General features: G+C 35.1%; 2 protein-coding genes across 2 annotated transcripts; both read left to right on the plus strand.

The window, feature by feature from the left end:
* The first annotated feature begins 1,762 nt into the window (after positions 1-1,762).
* Positions 1,763-3,675, plus strand: LOC134653710 (general odorant-binding protein 72-like). Its single transcript, XM_063509102.1, has 4 exons — positions 1,763-1,909; positions 2,355-2,430; positions 2,620-2,708; positions 3,502-3,675. Exons 1-4 carry the CDS (start codon positions 1,847-1,849, stop codon positions 3,673-3,675), a joined length of 402 nt encoding a protein of 133 aa, XP_063365172.1. The 5' UTR covers positions 1,763-1,846.
* A 6,653-nt stretch (positions 3,676-10,328) lies between these two features.
* LOC134653479 (uncharacterized) lies at positions 10,329-13,356 on the plus strand. Its single transcript, XM_063508848.1, has 5 exons — positions 10,329-10,484; positions 11,179-11,352; positions 11,607-11,718; positions 12,367-12,452; positions 13,239-13,356. The coding sequence occupies exons 1-5, from the start codon at positions 10,422-10,424 to the stop codon at positions 13,266-13,268; spliced, it is 465 nt and encodes a 154-aa protein (XP_063364918.1). The 5' UTR covers positions 10,329-10,421; the 3' UTR covers positions 13,269-13,356.
* The last annotated feature ends 6,605 nt before the right edge of the window (positions 13,357-19,961 follow it).

Here is a 19,961-nt window from a genome sequence, read left to right on the forward strand (position 1 = left end):
GACTTTTCTTGTTTCATAGCGTTTTTTTTTTCATTATGATAAAAGCTACAATTCAACTACGAGGGCTGTTTGATAAGTACCCGTTTATGAAAAAAATAATGAGTTGTTTTTGTTTATATGCATTTATTTTTCTTCATAGTCTCCTTTTAACTCTATACACTTGTTCCACCTATATTCAAGCTTCAATAAACCATCCAAAAAGTATGATTTCGGAAAGTCATTAAAATAGGCCTCTGTGGCGGCAATGACTTCGTCATTTGATCCAAATCGCTTACCACCGAGCCATTTTTTCAGGTTGGGAAACAAAAATAAATCGCATGGGGTCAAATCTGGAGAATACGGGGGGTAAGGCAATAGGGCGTAGCGTAATTGTGTTAATTTAGCCATCACAACTCTAGACGAATGAGCTGGTGCGTTGTCGTGATGAGACAGTACTTTTTTATTTTTTAAATGGGGTCGTTTGACCTTCAACCCAGCGTCAAATTCATCCAATAAATTGGCATAGTACTGCCCTGTTATCGTTTTCCCCTTTTCTAAGAACTCAATATGTATAATACCCTGCGAATCCCAAAAAACGGTCGCCATGACCTTTCCAGCCGATGGAACGATTTTTGCTATCTTTCGCGCAGGTTCACCCGGTAAAATCCACTGCTTCGACTGCCCTTTCATTTCCGGGGGGTAGTGGTGACCCACGTTTCGTCTACGGTCACGAAACGACGCAGAAACTCCTTCGGGTTACGTTTGAACACGGCCAAACACTGCTCCGAAGTAGTCAGTCGGTTCCGTTTTTGCTCCTCCGTGAGTAAACGCGGCACCCACCTCGCCGATACTGTCTTCATACCCAATTTTTCTTCTAATATGTTTTGTACCCGCTCGATTGGAACATTTACAGCATCAACGATTTCTCGAAGTTCAATTCGGCGGTCGGCTAAAACGATATTTTCAATTTTCTTAACCATATCGTCTGTAGTCACCTCAATTGGGCGGCCTGGGCGATCCTCATCAAAGACGGTTGTTCTCCCCCGCTTAAACACGTTAAACCAGTATCTGACGGTTGTCATAGAAGGAGCACATTCATGGTAAACCGCTAGCATTCTTACTTTTATTTCATCACATGTTTTTCCTTCCAAAAACAAGAATCTAATTACAGACCGATACTGCTCTTTCTCCATTTTCACAATTTTAAGTTCACGCTTTCACTGAATCGCTGTCAAATGAGAAAAAACCAAAAGAATGCTGTTTTTTTTTTAAATTTTCCCACCTCTGAAAAATGGCTTAAAACGATTGTATACATATTTTCGGCCCGTGATATTAATACATTTGGAAAACGGGTACTTATCAAACAGCCCTCGTATAGTAACGGCTGGTGAGAACCAAATTTCTCGGGTATTCTTAATAAATATTTTTATTTTTGGTATTATCAAAGGCCAAGCTGTTAATAAAAACACTCGGTATTTTACATCTAGCATAAAGCAGACGCAAAAATATAACCGGGCTTTGTTTTATGTACCTATATCCTATATGCTATTTTTTTATTGACACGAAATTTACGTACCGTAATGGAAAACAGATGTGGTAATTTTCATGGTATTTTGCTGAAACGCAACGAGTGTTCAAGATAAGACATTAATTTTGCTGTTAAATGCCAATAGAGCTATATAAACACAGACTCTACCCTCTTGATTGCACTTTAGTGTCAACAATTAGTGCAATTAACGTCTTCCCAATGCCATCATTTCATTAAGCCCGACGTTTGTATTGCAATCAAGGGAAATTGACTTCCTTTATATGGTTTGAAGAAAACGACAATCGTTTTGTTGCGCTTTTGTGGCAGAGAAGATTAGTCATGGAACGACAGACCTGGGTGTTCCTTATGGTACTTGCTTTTTTAGCTAATGGATGCGATGCTGTAAGTTTATTCAACTACATTTCCTAAAATTGCTTTTATAATCATTTGTAAGAGGTAAATAAACTTGAACTTTAAGAGGAAATAGTAAACAATATTCACAGTCAAGTATTTAGACGATATCTATTTTTTAATGTACCTATTGAGCGTAATTGGTCTCAAATAGGTATATTAAGTAGGTACTTTTACACACACACAGCTTTTAAAACAACATTGTCACTCCTGTGTACAATATACAGCTTATATGCGTATATATTTTTATGATGATGGTGATGATGATACTGATACGGAACCCTAATAAAAAATGAGTTTCCACTACCTATGTTGATAAGGGTAGAATTAGGGCCTTAGTAAGCCTTTACGATGTCTAATTTATGTTTGTGATTCCATTAAACACACTAATAAGTTTTTATTAGAAATTATTTAGAATACAAGTCTATAATTACAGTTAACCAAAGCGCAAATGAAAAAATCTGCAGCAGCGTTCAAAAAGAAGTGTATGGCCAAAGAAAATGTCTCAGAAGGTATTTTTTTGAGTGATATGTTAATTTTAACTTTATTGTGCAATAAAACTAAGTAAAACAAGCTACGATTTATTCAAACGGTCGTAGTCGAATGCGATGCTTATAGTATTTATTTCACACGGTCATTCAAGTACCTAAATATTTTTGTATTTTTCAAATGCAGTAAAATAATATGGATTTCCTTTACAGATATGATCGGAGACATAGAAAAAGGAAAGTTTATCGAGGACAAAGGAGTCATGTGCTATATTGCGTGCATTTATCAAATGGCTAATGTCGTAAGTAAGGCTCATAATTAACCTTTTCACCGCCACTTTATTAAAGTGTCATCAACGCCATGTCAAAAAATTGCACGTAAACAACCCGTATAACATATCAAGTCGTGGCGCGTGGGGCACGAAATGTACCGTCTTTATATCAAGTCAATGGCGGCAAAAAGGTTATACCCGATTGGGGATATGCACAAAAATACAACAACTCAATTCATCACTTAAATATTGGTTTCAAAAATAGCGCAAATCAATATTGCTCATTATTTAGAACCTTACTGCGGTTAACCGCAATTTCGAACCTTAAATTGACTGAATATTGCGTGAAAATTGCGCGGAAGCTACATGCACATAGCGCTTCACAGAAATATGTGCAATTGTGCGTTATCTCAATGAGAAATATGTAGGTACTGTAGGTAGGTTAACTAAAGTGTCATTCAATAGAACTTGCTAACTATGTAAACAAACCGCCATACTAAAATTGACACTGAATGTCAAATTACTAGTAACTTTTGTTTACATAGTTAGCAAGTTCTATTGAATGACACTTTACATAGTCTTACTCTTAACTGCATCTCTCCCTGTGTTTAGACGAAGGTAGTGAAGGTACGCATATATACGACTCAGAGTTATTCATAGGAGAAACATCGTCCTTTGCCAGCGCGATAAAAAATAAAAAGTTATCCAAATATCGTCATGTCATCCCATGTTATTGAATATCCAAATTAAACAACTAAATAACCTCATAGATATAATACAGACAAACTTTTTTGGGTACTAATTGTAGGTACGTTAATTACAGGTTAAAAATAACAAACTAAGCTATGAAGCATCCATAAAACAGATCGATATAATGTATCCCGCCGAGTTGAAGGAACCTGCCAAAAAATCGGTGGAAGCATGTAAGGACGTATGTGAGTATCTCTACCTAATGATTCATGTTGTAGTATTAAATACGATCAACCGGGGTGAATAGGGATGGCTAGGGTGAATAGGCACAAAACTTAAAATGTGGTTTGCCTGACACTATCTTAAGATATACCCACACATATTATATCGTAAAATAGCTACAATTATTTTCAATCGAATGATACAATTTGCGTAAGTATTTTTTGAGAAATTGTCAGGTAAATCACGTTTCAAGTTTTGTCGACGGTATATAATATTATTATTTAGATACAAAACAATGCTTCGTAAAGTGTGTTATTCGATTTTCATGTTATTGATTTGTGTTTCGAAGTTCACTATGCATATCCAATTGTCCAGTGAACTTCCAAAATTCACTTCTGATATCATGCCACGATGCTGTTATGATTATGACGCTTATGACTAAACCCTCAAATTGTTAGTGCATAGCATATAATTATTTATAAAGTTAGTTTTGATATATACCTACCTACTTATTTATTTAACTGTAGATTAACCTGGAGATAAAAAACGCACCTATCATATTTGTAATAAATGTTGTGCCTTGAATTTTGGTCTGGGCTTGGACAAGGTCGAACTTAGGTCGACATTTATAATAAATACATCCAATGTTATGACCAAATTATTATTGTATTTTAATAGGTGTTCAACTCTAAAGCTACTCGAACTGAATAAGCACATTTCCATTAAATGCATCCACCGTGAAATTCATGAATATGGATAATGTAATTTTATTAGTTTCATTTAAGTATTACATTATATTTTTCCTGATTGTCTTTTTATGACATACGTTCTTATACTTAGGTATGTAATGCTCGTAACGTATGCAGGCCCCTTTAAACCCGCTGCATGGCCATGGCCGTACATAAGATACAGTCAGATAAAAAGGTTCCAAGTTACGCTATAGCAGTGGTTGCTAACCTGGGGGTAATTACCCTCGTGGGGGTAAAACAGGTATTTTACGGGGGTAATAAAAGCTAACCTAATATTACAACAAACGTACACGTTTTATTTTTTATTACCATTGGGAGGAGGGGTAAAATCAGGTAAATAGTTAGTCATAGGGGTGATCAGACTGAAAAGGTTAGGAACCACTGCGCTATAGCCAACCATTTTGACCCTTAGGATAATTTAGTTATTTCCAGCGATTTGTCACTCTTATTTAACTTAGAAAACATAAGATATAGGTAGCTAATTGAAGAAATTAGGAACATTAGGTATATTTTGAGAACAGAAGCTACATAGTTTTAAAAAAGCGGCCAAGTGCGAGTCGGACTCGCCCATGAAGGGTTCCGTATTTAGGCGATTTATGACGTATTAAAAAAAAACTACTTACTAGATCTCGTTCAAACCAATTTTCGGTGGAAGTTTACATGGTAATGTACATCGTATATTTTTTTTAGTTTTATCATTCTCTTATTTTAGAAGTTACAGGGGGGGGGGACACACATTTTACCACTTTGGAAGTGTCTCTCGCGCAAACTATTCAGTTTAGAAAAAAATGATATTAGAAACTTCAATATCATTTTTGAAGACCTATCCATAGATACACCACACGTATGGGTTTGATGAAAAAAAAATTTTTGAGTTTCAGTTCGAAGTATGGGGAACCCCAAAAAATTATTGTTTTTTTCTATTTCTGTGTGAAAATCTTAATGCGGTTCACAGAATACGTCTACTTACCAAGTTTCAACAGTATAGTTCTTATAGTTTCGGAGAAAAGTGGCTGTGACATACGGACGGACAGACAGACGGACAGACGGACAGACAGACAGACAGACATGACGAATCTATAAGGGTTCCGTTTTTTGCCATTTGGCTACGGAACCCTAAAAATAAACGTATGTTTTGGGGGCACTCTATAGATACCTATAGGTCAAAATATTTATAAACAGGCATCAACATTTACCGCTCCGAATTTCGCAGAAAATTTAGAACTCGCCTTAATTATTTACTTTTCGTTTACAGCGAAGAAATATAAGGATTTGTGCGAGGCCTCCTTCTGGACTGCGAAGTGTATTTACGAGGATGATCCTAAAAACTTTGTATTCGCTTAGAACGACTGTCAATAAAAACTTGAATATAATATTCCGTGTTTCATTATCCTTATGCATGCGCACTATGCAAATATTCATATAGTAAGCACCAATCATGAAACGTTTAACTCGTTTAAGAGAAAATTTGGAGTAGGTGCCTACCTAATTTTTATATTTCACTGTAAAAATCATTATCAAGTCTCAATCTTCTCCAATCTAGCATTTTCCCGGTCTAGTGCAAGGGTCCGTTTTCCTCAGGTGTGAGATTGTTCTCTTCCATATCCGCTCTCACGACGTCCAGCCAGCGCTTCTCAAGGGGCCCACAGATTACCTGTTCACCGAACGATATCAGGCTGTCAGTTAAACGCAAAAGGTGACAGTTCCGAACAATTGACAGGCTGATATCGTCCTGCGAACTGGTAATCTGTGGGCTCCTTTAATGTGACAGTCCATATCCAACGGCAGCTGCACTGCTGTTCATTTTACTATAGAAATTGATAGTAACAGCGACGCGTTCAGTACCAGTAGTGCAGCTGCGGTCAGAAATGGAATTACCCTTAAGCCTAGCGCGTGATCTAGGGCCTTGGACAGTGAGGTCGAGGCATCTATTTCCTACGTACATCAACATTTACCATCAAATCGTTTTATCATCAAATCTCAGTAAATAAATTATTCACAATGTCAAATAATAGTAGGTATAATGATCACTACGGAAAAATTACAAATATGGTTACAATTATACCTAGGTATCTCGTAATGATCGTCAAATGAAACAAGGTATATTGCAAAATAAGAATAAAATAACAATTATAACTAATATATTAAAATAAGTCAGCAGAGTAAGGCTGGAAAAAACTGGAGAGGAAATACCAATAAGAAAGGGAGTAAGACAAGGAGACCCCTTATCACCTAAACTTTTCATAGCTGTACTTGAAGAAATCTTCAAAAAAATGAACTGGAGTAACCAAGGACTGTGGATACGGGGCAAATATCTCAGCCATCTCAGATTTGCAGATGACATTGTCATCTTCGCTGAGTCATCAAATAAACTGGAAGAAATGATGCAATCTCTGGCAAATGAGAGCATGCGCGTTGGACTGTACATAAACATAGAAAAGACCAAAGTGATGACCAACTCTAAAGCACGGATAATAAAAGTAGATGGAAACGAAGTGGAATACGTAAACGATTATATTTATCTAGGCAAACAGGTGTCCTTCAACAAAAAACATAATGAAGAAGAAGTCGACAGACGAATAAACAACACATGGAAAAAATACTGGTCTCAAAAAGAAGTACTTAAAGGCGACTACCATCCAAAGTTAAAAAAGATAATAATGGACACTTGCATACTACCTTGCCTGACATATGGTTGTCAAACATGGACATACACAAGTACAATAAAAAATAAAATTTCCACATGTCAGCATGCCATGGAAAGGAGTATGTTGAAGCTAAGACGAATACATAAAGTCAGAAATGAAGAGATCAGGAAAAAAACCAAGCTTGTGGACGCCCTAAAACAGACACTGCGTCTAAAATGGCAATGGGCTGGCCATGTGTCAAGATACACGGACAAAAGGTGGACTAAAATTGTGACTGAATGGACAGGACCACCAGGAAAAAGATATAAGGGTAGGCCACAAAAGCGCTGGTCAGACGACATAGTTGAAGTAGTTGAAAAAACGGGAAAAAATTGGATGAAACTAGCTACAGACAGAGAACAATGGAAGGGACTCGAGGAGGCTTTTACCCAACAGGGATCAGTGAAATGAAGTAATAAAACAACATAATAAAATAAACAAAAATTATATTATATTAAAAAAAAAAACAAAAAAAAAACTGCTATATTACAAACTGTACACTTTTCGCTGAAATAAATAAAGCTGTAATAATAATAATATTAAAATAAATCCATAACATATATTCATTCACAGAATATAATGGATTGTCGCATCATAAAAAGGATCTTAGGTCTTTTTGTCTATGCGAGCGACTGCGTGCCTTTTATCATATTTCGAATATGTGACCTCCTAGTGTTGGCCGAACGTTAATTGCAATTGACCATTAACCAGTACAAATTGAACTCATACAACTTGCAGGGTGGGGCATCGATTTAAATCGTTAGCAAAAAACGTTGCAATGCTTAGGAAGATTTGATTTACGTAAAAAGAAGCTATTAATCTGTCTTTTCTTATATATTTGCGTTACGAGGATCTTATACGCTTATTTTTAAAATAAATATTATATTCGACCTTTATTTAGTTATGAACGGCTATTTTGCAGTTTGAGGTTTTTTAGGGTTCCGAACCCAAAGGGTAAAAACGGGACCCTATTACTAAGACTCCGCTGTCCGTCCGTCCGTCCGTCTGTCCCCAGGCTGTATCTCACGAACCGTAATAGCTAGACAGTAGAAATTTTCACAGATGATGTATTTCTGTTGCCGCTATAACAACAAATACTAAAAACAGAATAAAATAAAGATTTAAGTGGGGCTCCCATACAACAAACGTGATTTTTGACCGAAGTTAAGCAACGTCGAGCGGGGTCAGTACTTGGATGGGTGGTCGTTTTTTTGCTTGTTTTGCTCTATTTTTTGTTGATGGTGCGGAACCCTCCGTGCGCGAGTCCGACTCGCACTTGGCCGGTTTTTTTAAAGATGCGGCCGTGTTTAAGTAATGAAGACAAAATGAGGAGAAAAAGCATATTCAATAAACTATAAAATTTTGGATGTAGGTACTAATTAATATAATGAGATTACCTATTTTTATACGACACAAAGGAATAAAATTCATTGCTATAAACTTGCTCGTCATGCAGATTTGCACATAAAGTAATTACCTAGGAAGGCACAACGTCATGGCCGGCAATTATGCTCCGTTTAGGCATTAAACAATGCATTTTTCTCGGGTATCTCTGCTGAATATGTTATTACGTGACGGGCGCTACAAAATCGTAAATAGTCATTTACGTAGTAAAGGTACACCTTTACCTACAGGTATACAGATTAAAAAAATATCTTCATTTCTTGATCTCAGTGCATTACACTTTGTTTAATTAAGGTGCAGTAGCAGCAGTAGGTGTTATTAACCCTTCGGCCGCGCTCGCAACCAGAGCTTCGTAACTACATAGTTGAAATGGAAAACTTTTTCGTTTTATACGTAACCAGTTACGATCGATTATTTTTTTGTTTTTTTACGAAATCTCTCGACCGTTCATAAAACCAGCAGACTTTCTTATCATACGACTAGTACTTAATGTACACGCTAAACCTATACAGGTACTAGACGTATTCCTGGTTGTGATTGAGGAGCTAAAATGCAAGTTGAAACAAACTTGACCCCTTGTCTGGCTAAAAATCTATAGTTTCCAAGATTTTTAATTTTTGTATGAATTTTATGAGTATTAGGTAGGTATTTAAACGTCATTAATTCAATAGAAGTTTGACGTTTAAAATAATACTTGCACAGTTGGGCTATCAAAATACCTGCCAACTTAGTTTGGTCTAACTCTAGACGTTTGCTGAAGATTCACGTCATAGTACGTAAAATATTTTTACAGTACCCATTTTAGTTTGTCAGTGACAATAGTATGAGGTCTCTAGTTATACTACTTTCATATTGATTGTCACTGTGACAAGGTACGAAATGGGTCGGAAATTAAATTATTTGACTGTACCTATATGTGTAAGTTTCCTAGGGCAGTCAGTTGAAAATATTTTTGTATGTAGATACAATTGCAACAATTTACAAGACCCAATCAACCACAAACTTAACGTAGCGCTTCGTTTAATTTCATTATGTAAGCTAAATGTGTACAAAGGAATAACTACTTATTTACTGAAATTGACGAGAATCATTCATGTACATACTAATATTCAAGGACAACATACAATGTTACAATAAATTGCTTTACTCATTAGTCTGAGTGTCAGGAAATAAATTACTGTATGGGCCCGTAAAAATTATTCAATTTAAACTTACAGACACAAACAATAGAACCTTCGACCTAATTCTGTATGTCTCAATCTAAATTCAATTCAATTTGATTGAATGGGTACCAACTGTCAAAATGATATTGCAAATGTTCTTAAAAAAGCTGAATTTGTATTTTGTTTCATCCCGAATGTGTTAGAAATGGGAAACCTGAAATTAAAAACTTGTGGATTAAAGCTATAGGGAAGGTTTTTGTCTTAAAATAGCCTTCTAACTGTATAGGGTTTCCACCCATATAACTGGAAAATATCTATATATCTGGAAGAGCGCCATATACAATAAGAAGTGTGTGCGATTGCGAATACCAACTAAAATGTTTGTACAATCTAATGAATAGGAACGCCATATACCTACGTCAAATTTTTTATTCGCGAATTAATTTTCTGGCCAAAACGGACTACGGAGTTTGTACCCTGTCGTACTTGCTTATGCGAATGTGGTGTAATCGAGTTCCTAGATAAACCAATATAACGTGACCTTACTGTCCGTCATAACTTTAAGTAATCAGAGAAACAGCTTATATCGGTCGACTGAAAATTCGACTCGCTCATGTTGGGAGAGCAATTGAAATAATGCTCCAGTTGCTAATGGCTTCGTAGATTTGGCATCAATGTTTTCCCCGTACAGGTGTTTGTTTACAAAAAATAAGGCTGGGGTTATATATAAAGGACGACCGGTAGAGTCGAGTCACAATTCGTTCATCTCTCTCAGAGTCGGGTGCCAAATTTGGGAAAGGAGCATTTGTTACCTATTTTGTACAAAAGATGGCCTTCTATTACTCCGTGCTGGTTGTGGCGATTGTGGCTGCTTCTGTAAACAATTGTTCGGTGAGTACTAATCTAATACCTTTAAACGAGCAATTCTTGTTTATATATATATATATATATATATTTCGGGGATCTCGGAAACGGCTCTAACGATTTCGATGAAATTTGCTATATGGGGGTTTTTGGGGGCGAAAAATCGATCTAGCTAGGTCTTATCTCTGGGAAAACGCGCATTTTCGAGTTTTTTTATGTTTTCCGAGCGAAGCTCGGTCACCCAGATATTATTATTATAAGTCTCTAAAATATATTACCTTCGGATTCTTAAGAAGTATCGACCCGTGAGACTATTTGGGACCATTTGAAAAAATGAAAAATATTTAATCATAAAGACCCGAATATTTTATGCCATGTAGCAACAGTAATAAAAATTATATTTTTTTGCAAGCTTTTATTTTCCGTAAGTACCAAAGAGCCTCGCACGCCGGTAAGTTAGGTCATAGATATATTAGTATATGTTATTTGAGTTAGGTAGGTACTTACGGTCGACATTAAACATATGTTTAACTAAACATTTGTATGGGACAAATAGTATTTTAGAATAATTATTTAATCATAGAAAATGTATTTTAGAGAATAAGTTCGTATTAGATAAAACATTTTTTTTGAAGACATGAATCACATGTGTCTTAAATATTTTACAAAGGTGCTTAACTTTATAAACACCATGAATTCCAACGCTTATTTTTTACTTCAGGCTATAACAGAAGAACAGAAGGAAACGCTAAGAGAGAAGCTGAAAGCCAATGCGATAGCATGCGGCTCGGAGCTCGGCTTCACCACTGAACAGCTGAAGCAGTGGCATCAGGAGAAGACCCCCAACGACAGCAACAAGTGCTTTATCGCGTGCATGTTCAAGAAGAGTGGCCTGGTAAGTTGGTCTGGACAATTTCTGTAATTTTACATCCATAGAGCCTATTTATAAGTTAACACAAAGATGGGCCAATCCTATTCCTCACTTAAAAGGCTGGCAACGCACTCACAAACCCCTCTGGTGTTGCGGGTGTCCACGCGACTGTGATTGCTTACTATCAGGAGATTCGTCAGCTCGTTGGCGTCCTATATCATAAGAATAGGTTCAATTTTTTTAGGAGAAATCTGATGTAGGTACCTTTTATTTTTCAGATTGATGACCAGGGCCTGTATTCGGAGAGCACCGCTCTCGAGAAGATTAAGCCTTACGTCTCGGAAGCCAGAAAGGACGAGCTGAACGCATCAATCAAGGCTTGCAGCTCTGGTGAGTGACACAACACGTGTTTCCTATGACTAGCGGACCGTATTGATAAAAGCTTATAGCGGACTGGATGGAGAAATGAACTCTACGCTTTTTTTACTATAAAATTAGCAGTTTCATAGCCGTTCTTCCACAGTTAAACAGAAAACATCATTAATAAGTACAGTAAACATAAATACATAACTTAAAGTAAATACAAAAGTACCTAGAATAAATAAACTCTGCGTCAAAAGTATCTATCATTCTCTAATGACTAAAATATAGTGATATATTATGTAGAACAGTACTTTTGAACGCGAATTTGGAAAAGTCAAGAATAGTATTGCAGGGTGGCAGATACTTTTGGCGCGTTGTTTCGTTCGCTTCTATTGAGGCTACTGTACGTAGGTACTTTCATGGGAGTCCTAAGGGGCAAAGGGATGCTGTTGCCCTTTCTGATGGTTTTTAATTTTGAGACATAATGGTAGTGTATTAGAGTATTTAAACTTAAGTCATGTTATCTTTTGGGCATTAGCATGTAGACCCCTAGGACGTTTACCTTACTTAGGTATTTAGGTACCATGCTTGAGTTGAGTTTTATCTACGAGATAGACACATAGGTACATAAAAAGAAAATAAACGTTACGACTGTGAGGGTGTAATTTGTTGCAGTGAACGAACAATCCGTGAGCGACGGCAGCGCTGGCTGTGACCGTGCTGTACTGCTCTACAAGTGCTTCCAACAGCAGAAAGAATTGGTATGTTTCCGTCTCACGTAATCAATGTAGGATAGCACAAGCCCAAGACTATTTTAATCAACTAGAATAACTATAAGTCTGTCTAGAATCGCCCGTAAATATTGAATTTAGGTACTCACTATATTCCATTGCCGATTTTAATGAGATGAAACCCAGAATTGCCAGTGTGATAGTGTGACACTCAAGAGGCCAATTTTTTATAAACAATATATCTATTTTTAAAATGCACGTGTCTACACTGCCTACATCCACGTCTAAATTAATAACTAAATATGTACCGCAGACTTAAGGGATACAAACATTGTGAATGGGCGTTTTTTTAAAGTTGTCCCCTACACTTTTTTTCAAATTTGGGATTTTTTATGTTATTTCTACTCAGGATCACGAGCTCTTTCTATCCTAATAGGAGAAAAAGTGTCCCAAAATTTCCATACATTTTTCGATCTTTTCATTCCGCGACCGCCATACAAAGTCTTTGAAAAATGGTGACGGAATGGAAATAAAAACCTTAGGACACTTTTTTTCTCCTATTAGGATAGAAAGAGCTCGTGATTCTGAGTAGAAATAACATAAAAAATCCCAAATTTGAAAAAGAAAGTGTAGAAGACAAACTTAAAAAAAAAAATATGCCCGAATTTACTTTTGTTTGTGTGCTTCGAGTTAATATTTATAAAAGACGGTAGGCGGACCCATACATAGCCGATAATATGAAATTATTTTTGTCGTTATCAATTCCTGAATATTGCCTTTTTTAAACTTTATAACTCACTTTACTTTTTGTTTCAGCTTGGCATCTCACTGGACTTCGTGATCTAAACGTGGATATTAAATACATTTTCCTGTTTTTCTATGCTGTGACTAAATATTTTACATGAATTAAACTAAGTATATTACGATATGATGAGTTCAAGCATTTTATTAATTTCCTTTATTAATACCTCCATAGACACACTATTTAACTTTAAATGAACACGACGAAACCTACCTACATAAGAACGGATATGATGGTCGTTCTTGTCTACGTGACAGCGTGATAAAACGGTGTCCGTCACTTTCTTTCCCACGGTGTTAAACAGTGACAGTTATTTTATCACGTGGATAAAGCTATCCATAATAGGCTGGCAGGACGTACCTACATCAGGTCGGTTATCATTATCACACAGCCGCCGCAGGAAGCGACGCAGCCAAATGGGCAGGAGTCCGATTCTGATTGATGCATGCGATCGTCAAGGTCTTATAATAAGATCAAAAACATAACAAAATGTTAAATCTGAACCGGGCTCCTGGAGTCACATCCAAACTTTATAATAGGAGTAGGTATTAACTTAATAATTTGGCAGTGCATCTCGAACCATTGCCAAATCAAATTGAGTTTCGACGAAAAGTCATTATGGCATATTATGAATTTCAATGGTCGAATAGGGGTTTGCAATGAAGGGGAAGAACAAACAATAGGAAAACATGGACATGGCCAAAGAAGTAGTAACGGAGAAAGACTAGTCAATTTTGCATTAGAAAATAAACTTAGTATTTTAAACAGTTTCTTCAAGAAAAAGAAGTCAAAAAAATGGACATGGACATCACCCAATGGTAAATATAAAAACGAGATTGATTTTATCCTGACCAACAACCGAAAAATTTTCAAAGACATACATACAGTACAACAACTTAACTTCCATACGGACCACAGGATGGTAAGAGCATCACTGGCAACGAATCAGAAACAAAAAAGAAAACATTTTCAAAATAAGTACAAAACTGCCTTGGTGCTAACTGGTAATAAGGAGTCACTTCTTGAAAATTTGAATACTACAATAAACAGACACGCGACTATAAACTACAAAACGACTCAAGAACGATACGACAATCTACTGGATATACTCAAAACAGGAACTACTAATACAAAAAAGCAAAACAAACACACAGAAAACACACTATCTTCAGAAACTAAACAATTGATTAAAAAGAGGAAAGAACTCATACAAGAAGGTAAAAACAAGCAAACTCGCGAAAAGATATCAGAAATAAGCAAACAGATACTCGTTCACATAAGACAAGATAGAAAGAATAAACGACTGAACCTTATCAAAACATCCATTGAAAAAACTGGAGGACTAAGGAAAGCGTTAAAACGACTTGATCAAAAGAAAACCTGGATGCCAAACGCAAAAAACAGACAAGGAAAGTGTACAAGCAAAAGAGAAGATATACTAGACATTGCCACAGACTATTACAGAACACTTTACCAAAAACAAACAACACTACCGGAAGAAATCCAAATGGAGATATTTACAGACACCGAACCAGTACCAAATATACTACAGGAAGAAACGATAAGAGCAATCAACACACAAAAACAAGACAAAGCACCAGGCTCAGACCAAATAACGAATGAGTTACTAAAACACACGTTACCTGTGATTGGCCCAAGACTAACAGAAATATTCAACGACATCCTAACAACCGAAAGCATACCTAAAGACTGGATGAAATCGACTATAACACTTATACATAAGAAAGGAGACAAGGGAGACATGAGCAACTATAGGCCAATAAGTTTAATGGCAAACATTTATAAGATATTTTCAAAGATAATACTATCACGTATCACGGTCAAACTCGAAGAAAATCAACCTAAAGAACAGGCGGGCTTTCGAAGCAAATTCTCCACGATAGACCACATTCACGTCTTAAGACAAGTGCTCCAAAAATACAGGGAATATAATAAAGTCTACTACTTAGGATTCGTGGATTTTAATAAAGCATTCGATAGCATATATCATGATAGCATCTGGAAAGCGTTAACAATACAGGGAGTAGAGGCCAAATACATTAGAATACTCAAAAACATCTACTCGAACAGTACGGCCCAAGTTAAGCTGGAAAGAACAGGGGAAGAATTTCCACTCGAAAGAGGAGTCAGACAGGGCGACCCAATCTCACCGAAATTATTCTCTGCGGTATTGGAGATGGTCTTTAGAAACCTAGAATGGGATCGAAATGGAATCGATATCTACGGCGATAATCTTAACCACCTACGTTTCGCAGACGATATCGTCCTGTTTTCTGAAGACCCAAGTAACTTAGAAGAAATGTTACAACAGCTATCTGATGAAAGCGCCAAGGTAGGTCTCTCAATGAACACCTCCAAAACAAAGGTGATGACAAACTCAACTAGAGTAGATATCAAAGTAAATGACGGACAAATACAATATGTAAATGAATACATATATCTAGGCCAACTAATAGCCCCAGAAGACACAATGGAAAAAGAAATAAACAGAAGGATTACAAATAGCTGGAAACGATTCTGGTCTTTGAGCGAAATAATGAAGGACAAAGACATGCCTATCAAAGAGAAAAGAAAAGTATTTGATACGTGTATCCTCCCATGCTTATCGTATGGATGCCAAACATGGGCACCGACCGAACAACAAATAAATAAAATAAAAGTATGTCAAAATGGAATGGAAAGAAGTGTTCTAGGAGTAAAACGCAGAGATAAGATTAGTCTACAAATTATAAAGAATAAAACGAAATTCAAAAACATACAATCTGTTTACAAACGATTAAAATGGAGATGGACAGGGCATATGTTAAGGGAACGTACAGAAAAGTGGACAAAATTAATAACGGAATGGTACCCATGGGACGGGACAAGAAACGAAGGAGGACAATTTAAACGTTGGGAAGACGACATAAGAAAGATAGCTGGCCCAACATGGAGACGAACTGCAAAGGACAGAACAAAATGGAAAGATTTAGAGGAGGCCTATGTCGAAAGACAAGCTGTAAAAAGGAAGAGACGAAAACCGGTTGCCGATTCACTTAGTTAAGAAATATAGATATATAGTGTAGTATTAAAATAAATATTGTGTAAAGGTACCTACTTAATACTTACATTGTTATGGTGTTAAACAGCAATAAAGGCTTATTTTATTTTATTTATTTATTTATTATTATGAATTTAATTATAACCAAATATAAAGCGTTAGTTACTCAGATTTAATTTTGGAGGAAAAAAGTTACCACTACTTGTAAGGTTATAAAACTTATCAAATTTCTATTCTGAAAAAAAAAACCCGGAATATAATGATTAATGAAAGACCTTCAAGATCTGTCTTCACATTATCCATGGTGCGGTAAAAAATAAAAAAACGTACGTTGGATTTTTTTATTTCCAGACTAATCATGATACATGATGTAAGGAATTTACAAAATTCTAAATACTATTTGCTATCACATAACGAGCTATAATAAAATATGTAGGTATTACTAAACTGTATCCTATGGAAATAAATAAAACATAACATATACTTGGTCAAACAAATCTTGTCAGTAAAAAAAGGCGCGAAATTTAAATTTTCTATGGGCCGGATTCCTTTCGCGCCTATATTTTTCAAATTTGCCGCCTTTTTCTACTGACAAGATCCGGTTGACCAGCTATACTTAACATAATTATGAAACAAAGTACATATTCATAAATCTGTGTAAAATGAGTTCGAGCATAGTTTTATACTTACATAGTGCCACGACTTAAATAATGCCATATTATACACCTACTTAGTAATGTAGAATAAGACAGTGCACAGCAAAAGTATCCTTTTGTGACCTTTTTCGCTTGTCAATTAAGCCAATTTCTAAATGCACTTGTATGCAAAAGCCCATTACAGACAACCAATAAAGTGGAACCTTTTGCTCTGGAGCCATATGTAATTTTAAACAAATTCATTTCGACCAAAAATTCCAATTTATTTTACCCTGAGGATATATTGCTTATTTAAGAATTAAGTGCTCCTCAAATTATAATTTTTATAGTAAGTCGTACTTTTTGCCTGCCTCGTATGAGTAATACTAACATAGTTTCATTAGATAATTCGTGCTAAAGAACCCTGAAACTAAAATTATGGATCCGAAAACAGATAAAAGCGAAACACAAATGTCTAACGTTACTGCAGTGTTGACACTCACAACACTTTATTACTTTACTATATTGCTTTGTACAAAAGATCTTACTAAATGACAAATCCACTTTCTTTACTATTTGACAATAAAATAAAAGTTTCGTTACTATGGTTTATAATATAACCGAAGAAATGTTTATTTTCCATTGCACCATATTTGAACATTTTATTATTGTTAATTTACCTATTAAAATAAAATATCTGGGTGACCGAGCTTCGCTCGGAAAACATATAATGACTCGGAAATACGCGTTTTCCCAGAGATAAGACCTAGCTAGATCGATTTTTCGCCCCCTAAAACCCCCATATAGCAAATTTCATCGAAATCGTTAGAGCCGTTTCCGAGATCCCCGAAATATATATATATATATATATATATATATAAATAAATAAACAAGAATTGCTCGTTTAAAGGTATTAGATAGATATGTCTCAGAACACTGCAGCACAATAAAATTGAACTAAATGATGTGTGCAAAATAGCTCTTTAAATTACTTTACAATAGTTGTTCTTAAAACTATCCTAATTATAAGTACAATATAATTCAGTAATTAGGACTAATTTAAAATGTATTAGACCGTATTGATCAGTTGAGCACTTGAGTAAAACTTATGATAATATTATGCTTTTATAGCCTTCAATTATGGAAATTTTAGTACGATGAAGCTACTAGGTTAAAAATCCAGGAATACGGCAGACATTAATTGATATTTAATTTAGTTTGCCATAGGCCAAAAAAATATTGACCCGTTACGCTTGCCAACCTTTAAAAAAAACTGCATGGAAATATTAACTCCTTTTTCTTATTATTTCGCAAAATTGCTTATAATCAGCACGGTATTCATATTTGACACAATATTTTGGTTTGGATACAACCATAGAGAAATATAATAAGACAAGAGTGCTCACTCCATGCATCAGTTAGACTATTAATTTCAGTGTCTATATAGATATATCGAGTCTTATGCTGTTGAGATAAGACTTTCCGGTCGGTGCTACATCTATTGTCAAGTAGCAGTACTGTTTGTTCCGCTACTCGATGCTAGATGCTAATAGTCTTTTTGGTACTAAAACTGATGTATGGAGTGAGCAATCTATGTATTTTTTCTCTATGATACAACTTAATTGATAAAAAGTCGATTCCAAGGATGATATTTTTTTGATTATATACAAAATACAAAAGATATGTATTAAGGACTAGTAGGTAATTAATTATACATAATTACACTTAAATAAAAATAAGTTCAATATATTATTATCATTACTTATCACTAATTATATTATATACCTTACGATGATTTAATTTATCTTAATAGGCCTAATTATATTATAATAAGTCAAATATTTCAATAAGTTACAAGGAATATATCCGAATGATTTGTTATTAAACATAATAATACAATTAATATAGCGTGACTAAGAAACAGAGTAGGTAAATAATAAAGCTGGAAAAGTGATAATATCTCTACTTGTCTATTTTAAGTTTGTAAATATCGTTCAAAATAGACAAATAAGATTTACTACGTAGAACTAGTAAAATAATTTAATGTCCACATCAATAGTTATAAATTAGCATCACATCCAAGTAAAGATACATGATGGTCATACTTGTTATATACCTATGTATTATACAGACTGATGTGAGAATGTGATAGGGCTATATTGCACTAGCAAGAACTGACTTTGATTTTATTACACATCAGATAAAATAATTATAATATTAAGCTTGAAAGTAAAATATATATGGCAGATAAGCTAAGTCGGAACTTCTGAAGTGTTGGTAAATTAGAATATTATTAATTTATTATGCTATTTTATGAGTAAAATATATAATAAAAATAATACAATTTAAAAAAATACAAAGACACTAAAACTACCTTAAAAAAAATGAGTAAAATAAATATTATAGGACATTTTTACACAAATCGACTAAGCCCCACGGTAAGCTCAAGAAGACTTGTGTTGTGGGTACTCAGACAACGATATATATAATATATAAATAAACTGTTTAGACGACAACGGTTTCACTCACTTGAATTTTTAGTCGCTATTGGCGACTAAATTTAGACTATGTCTCACGAAAGTTTAATATCGAATATATAAATACATAGAAAACAACCATGACTCACGAACAAATATCTGTGTCATCACACAAATAAATGCCCTTACCGGGATTCGAACCCGGAACCGTCGGCTTCATAGGCATGATCACTACCTATTATTAATAGCATTAGAAAGATGGTAAACAATCTTGACGTGTCTTTTTACTAAATAATGTTGATAAACGGTTAAAAAAAATTGTTTATATTACTCATGAAAGCAAAATAATCTAATTTGATGTGACTTATTTTTCAATGATGGTTTTTAATAAAAAGACGTGTCAACATCGCTCACCTTTCTAATGCTCAAAAAAAACGAACTATAGACCAGACCGGTGGAAAAAGAATAATAACATATTATTGTGCGTTCTTAAACTTATACCAGGGATCAGATACCGGTATTTTTTGTATGGGAACGGAAACGGTATTTATTCGTTCTTTGCTA

This window comes from Cydia amplana, chromosome 13 (genome assembly GCF_948474715.1).
Source record: "Cydia amplana chromosome 13, ilCydAmpl1.1, whole genome shotgun sequence".
In the NCBI taxonomy this organism is placed as follows: domain Eukaryota; kingdom Metazoa; phylum Arthropoda; class Insecta; order Lepidoptera; family Tortricidae; genus Cydia; species Cydia amplana.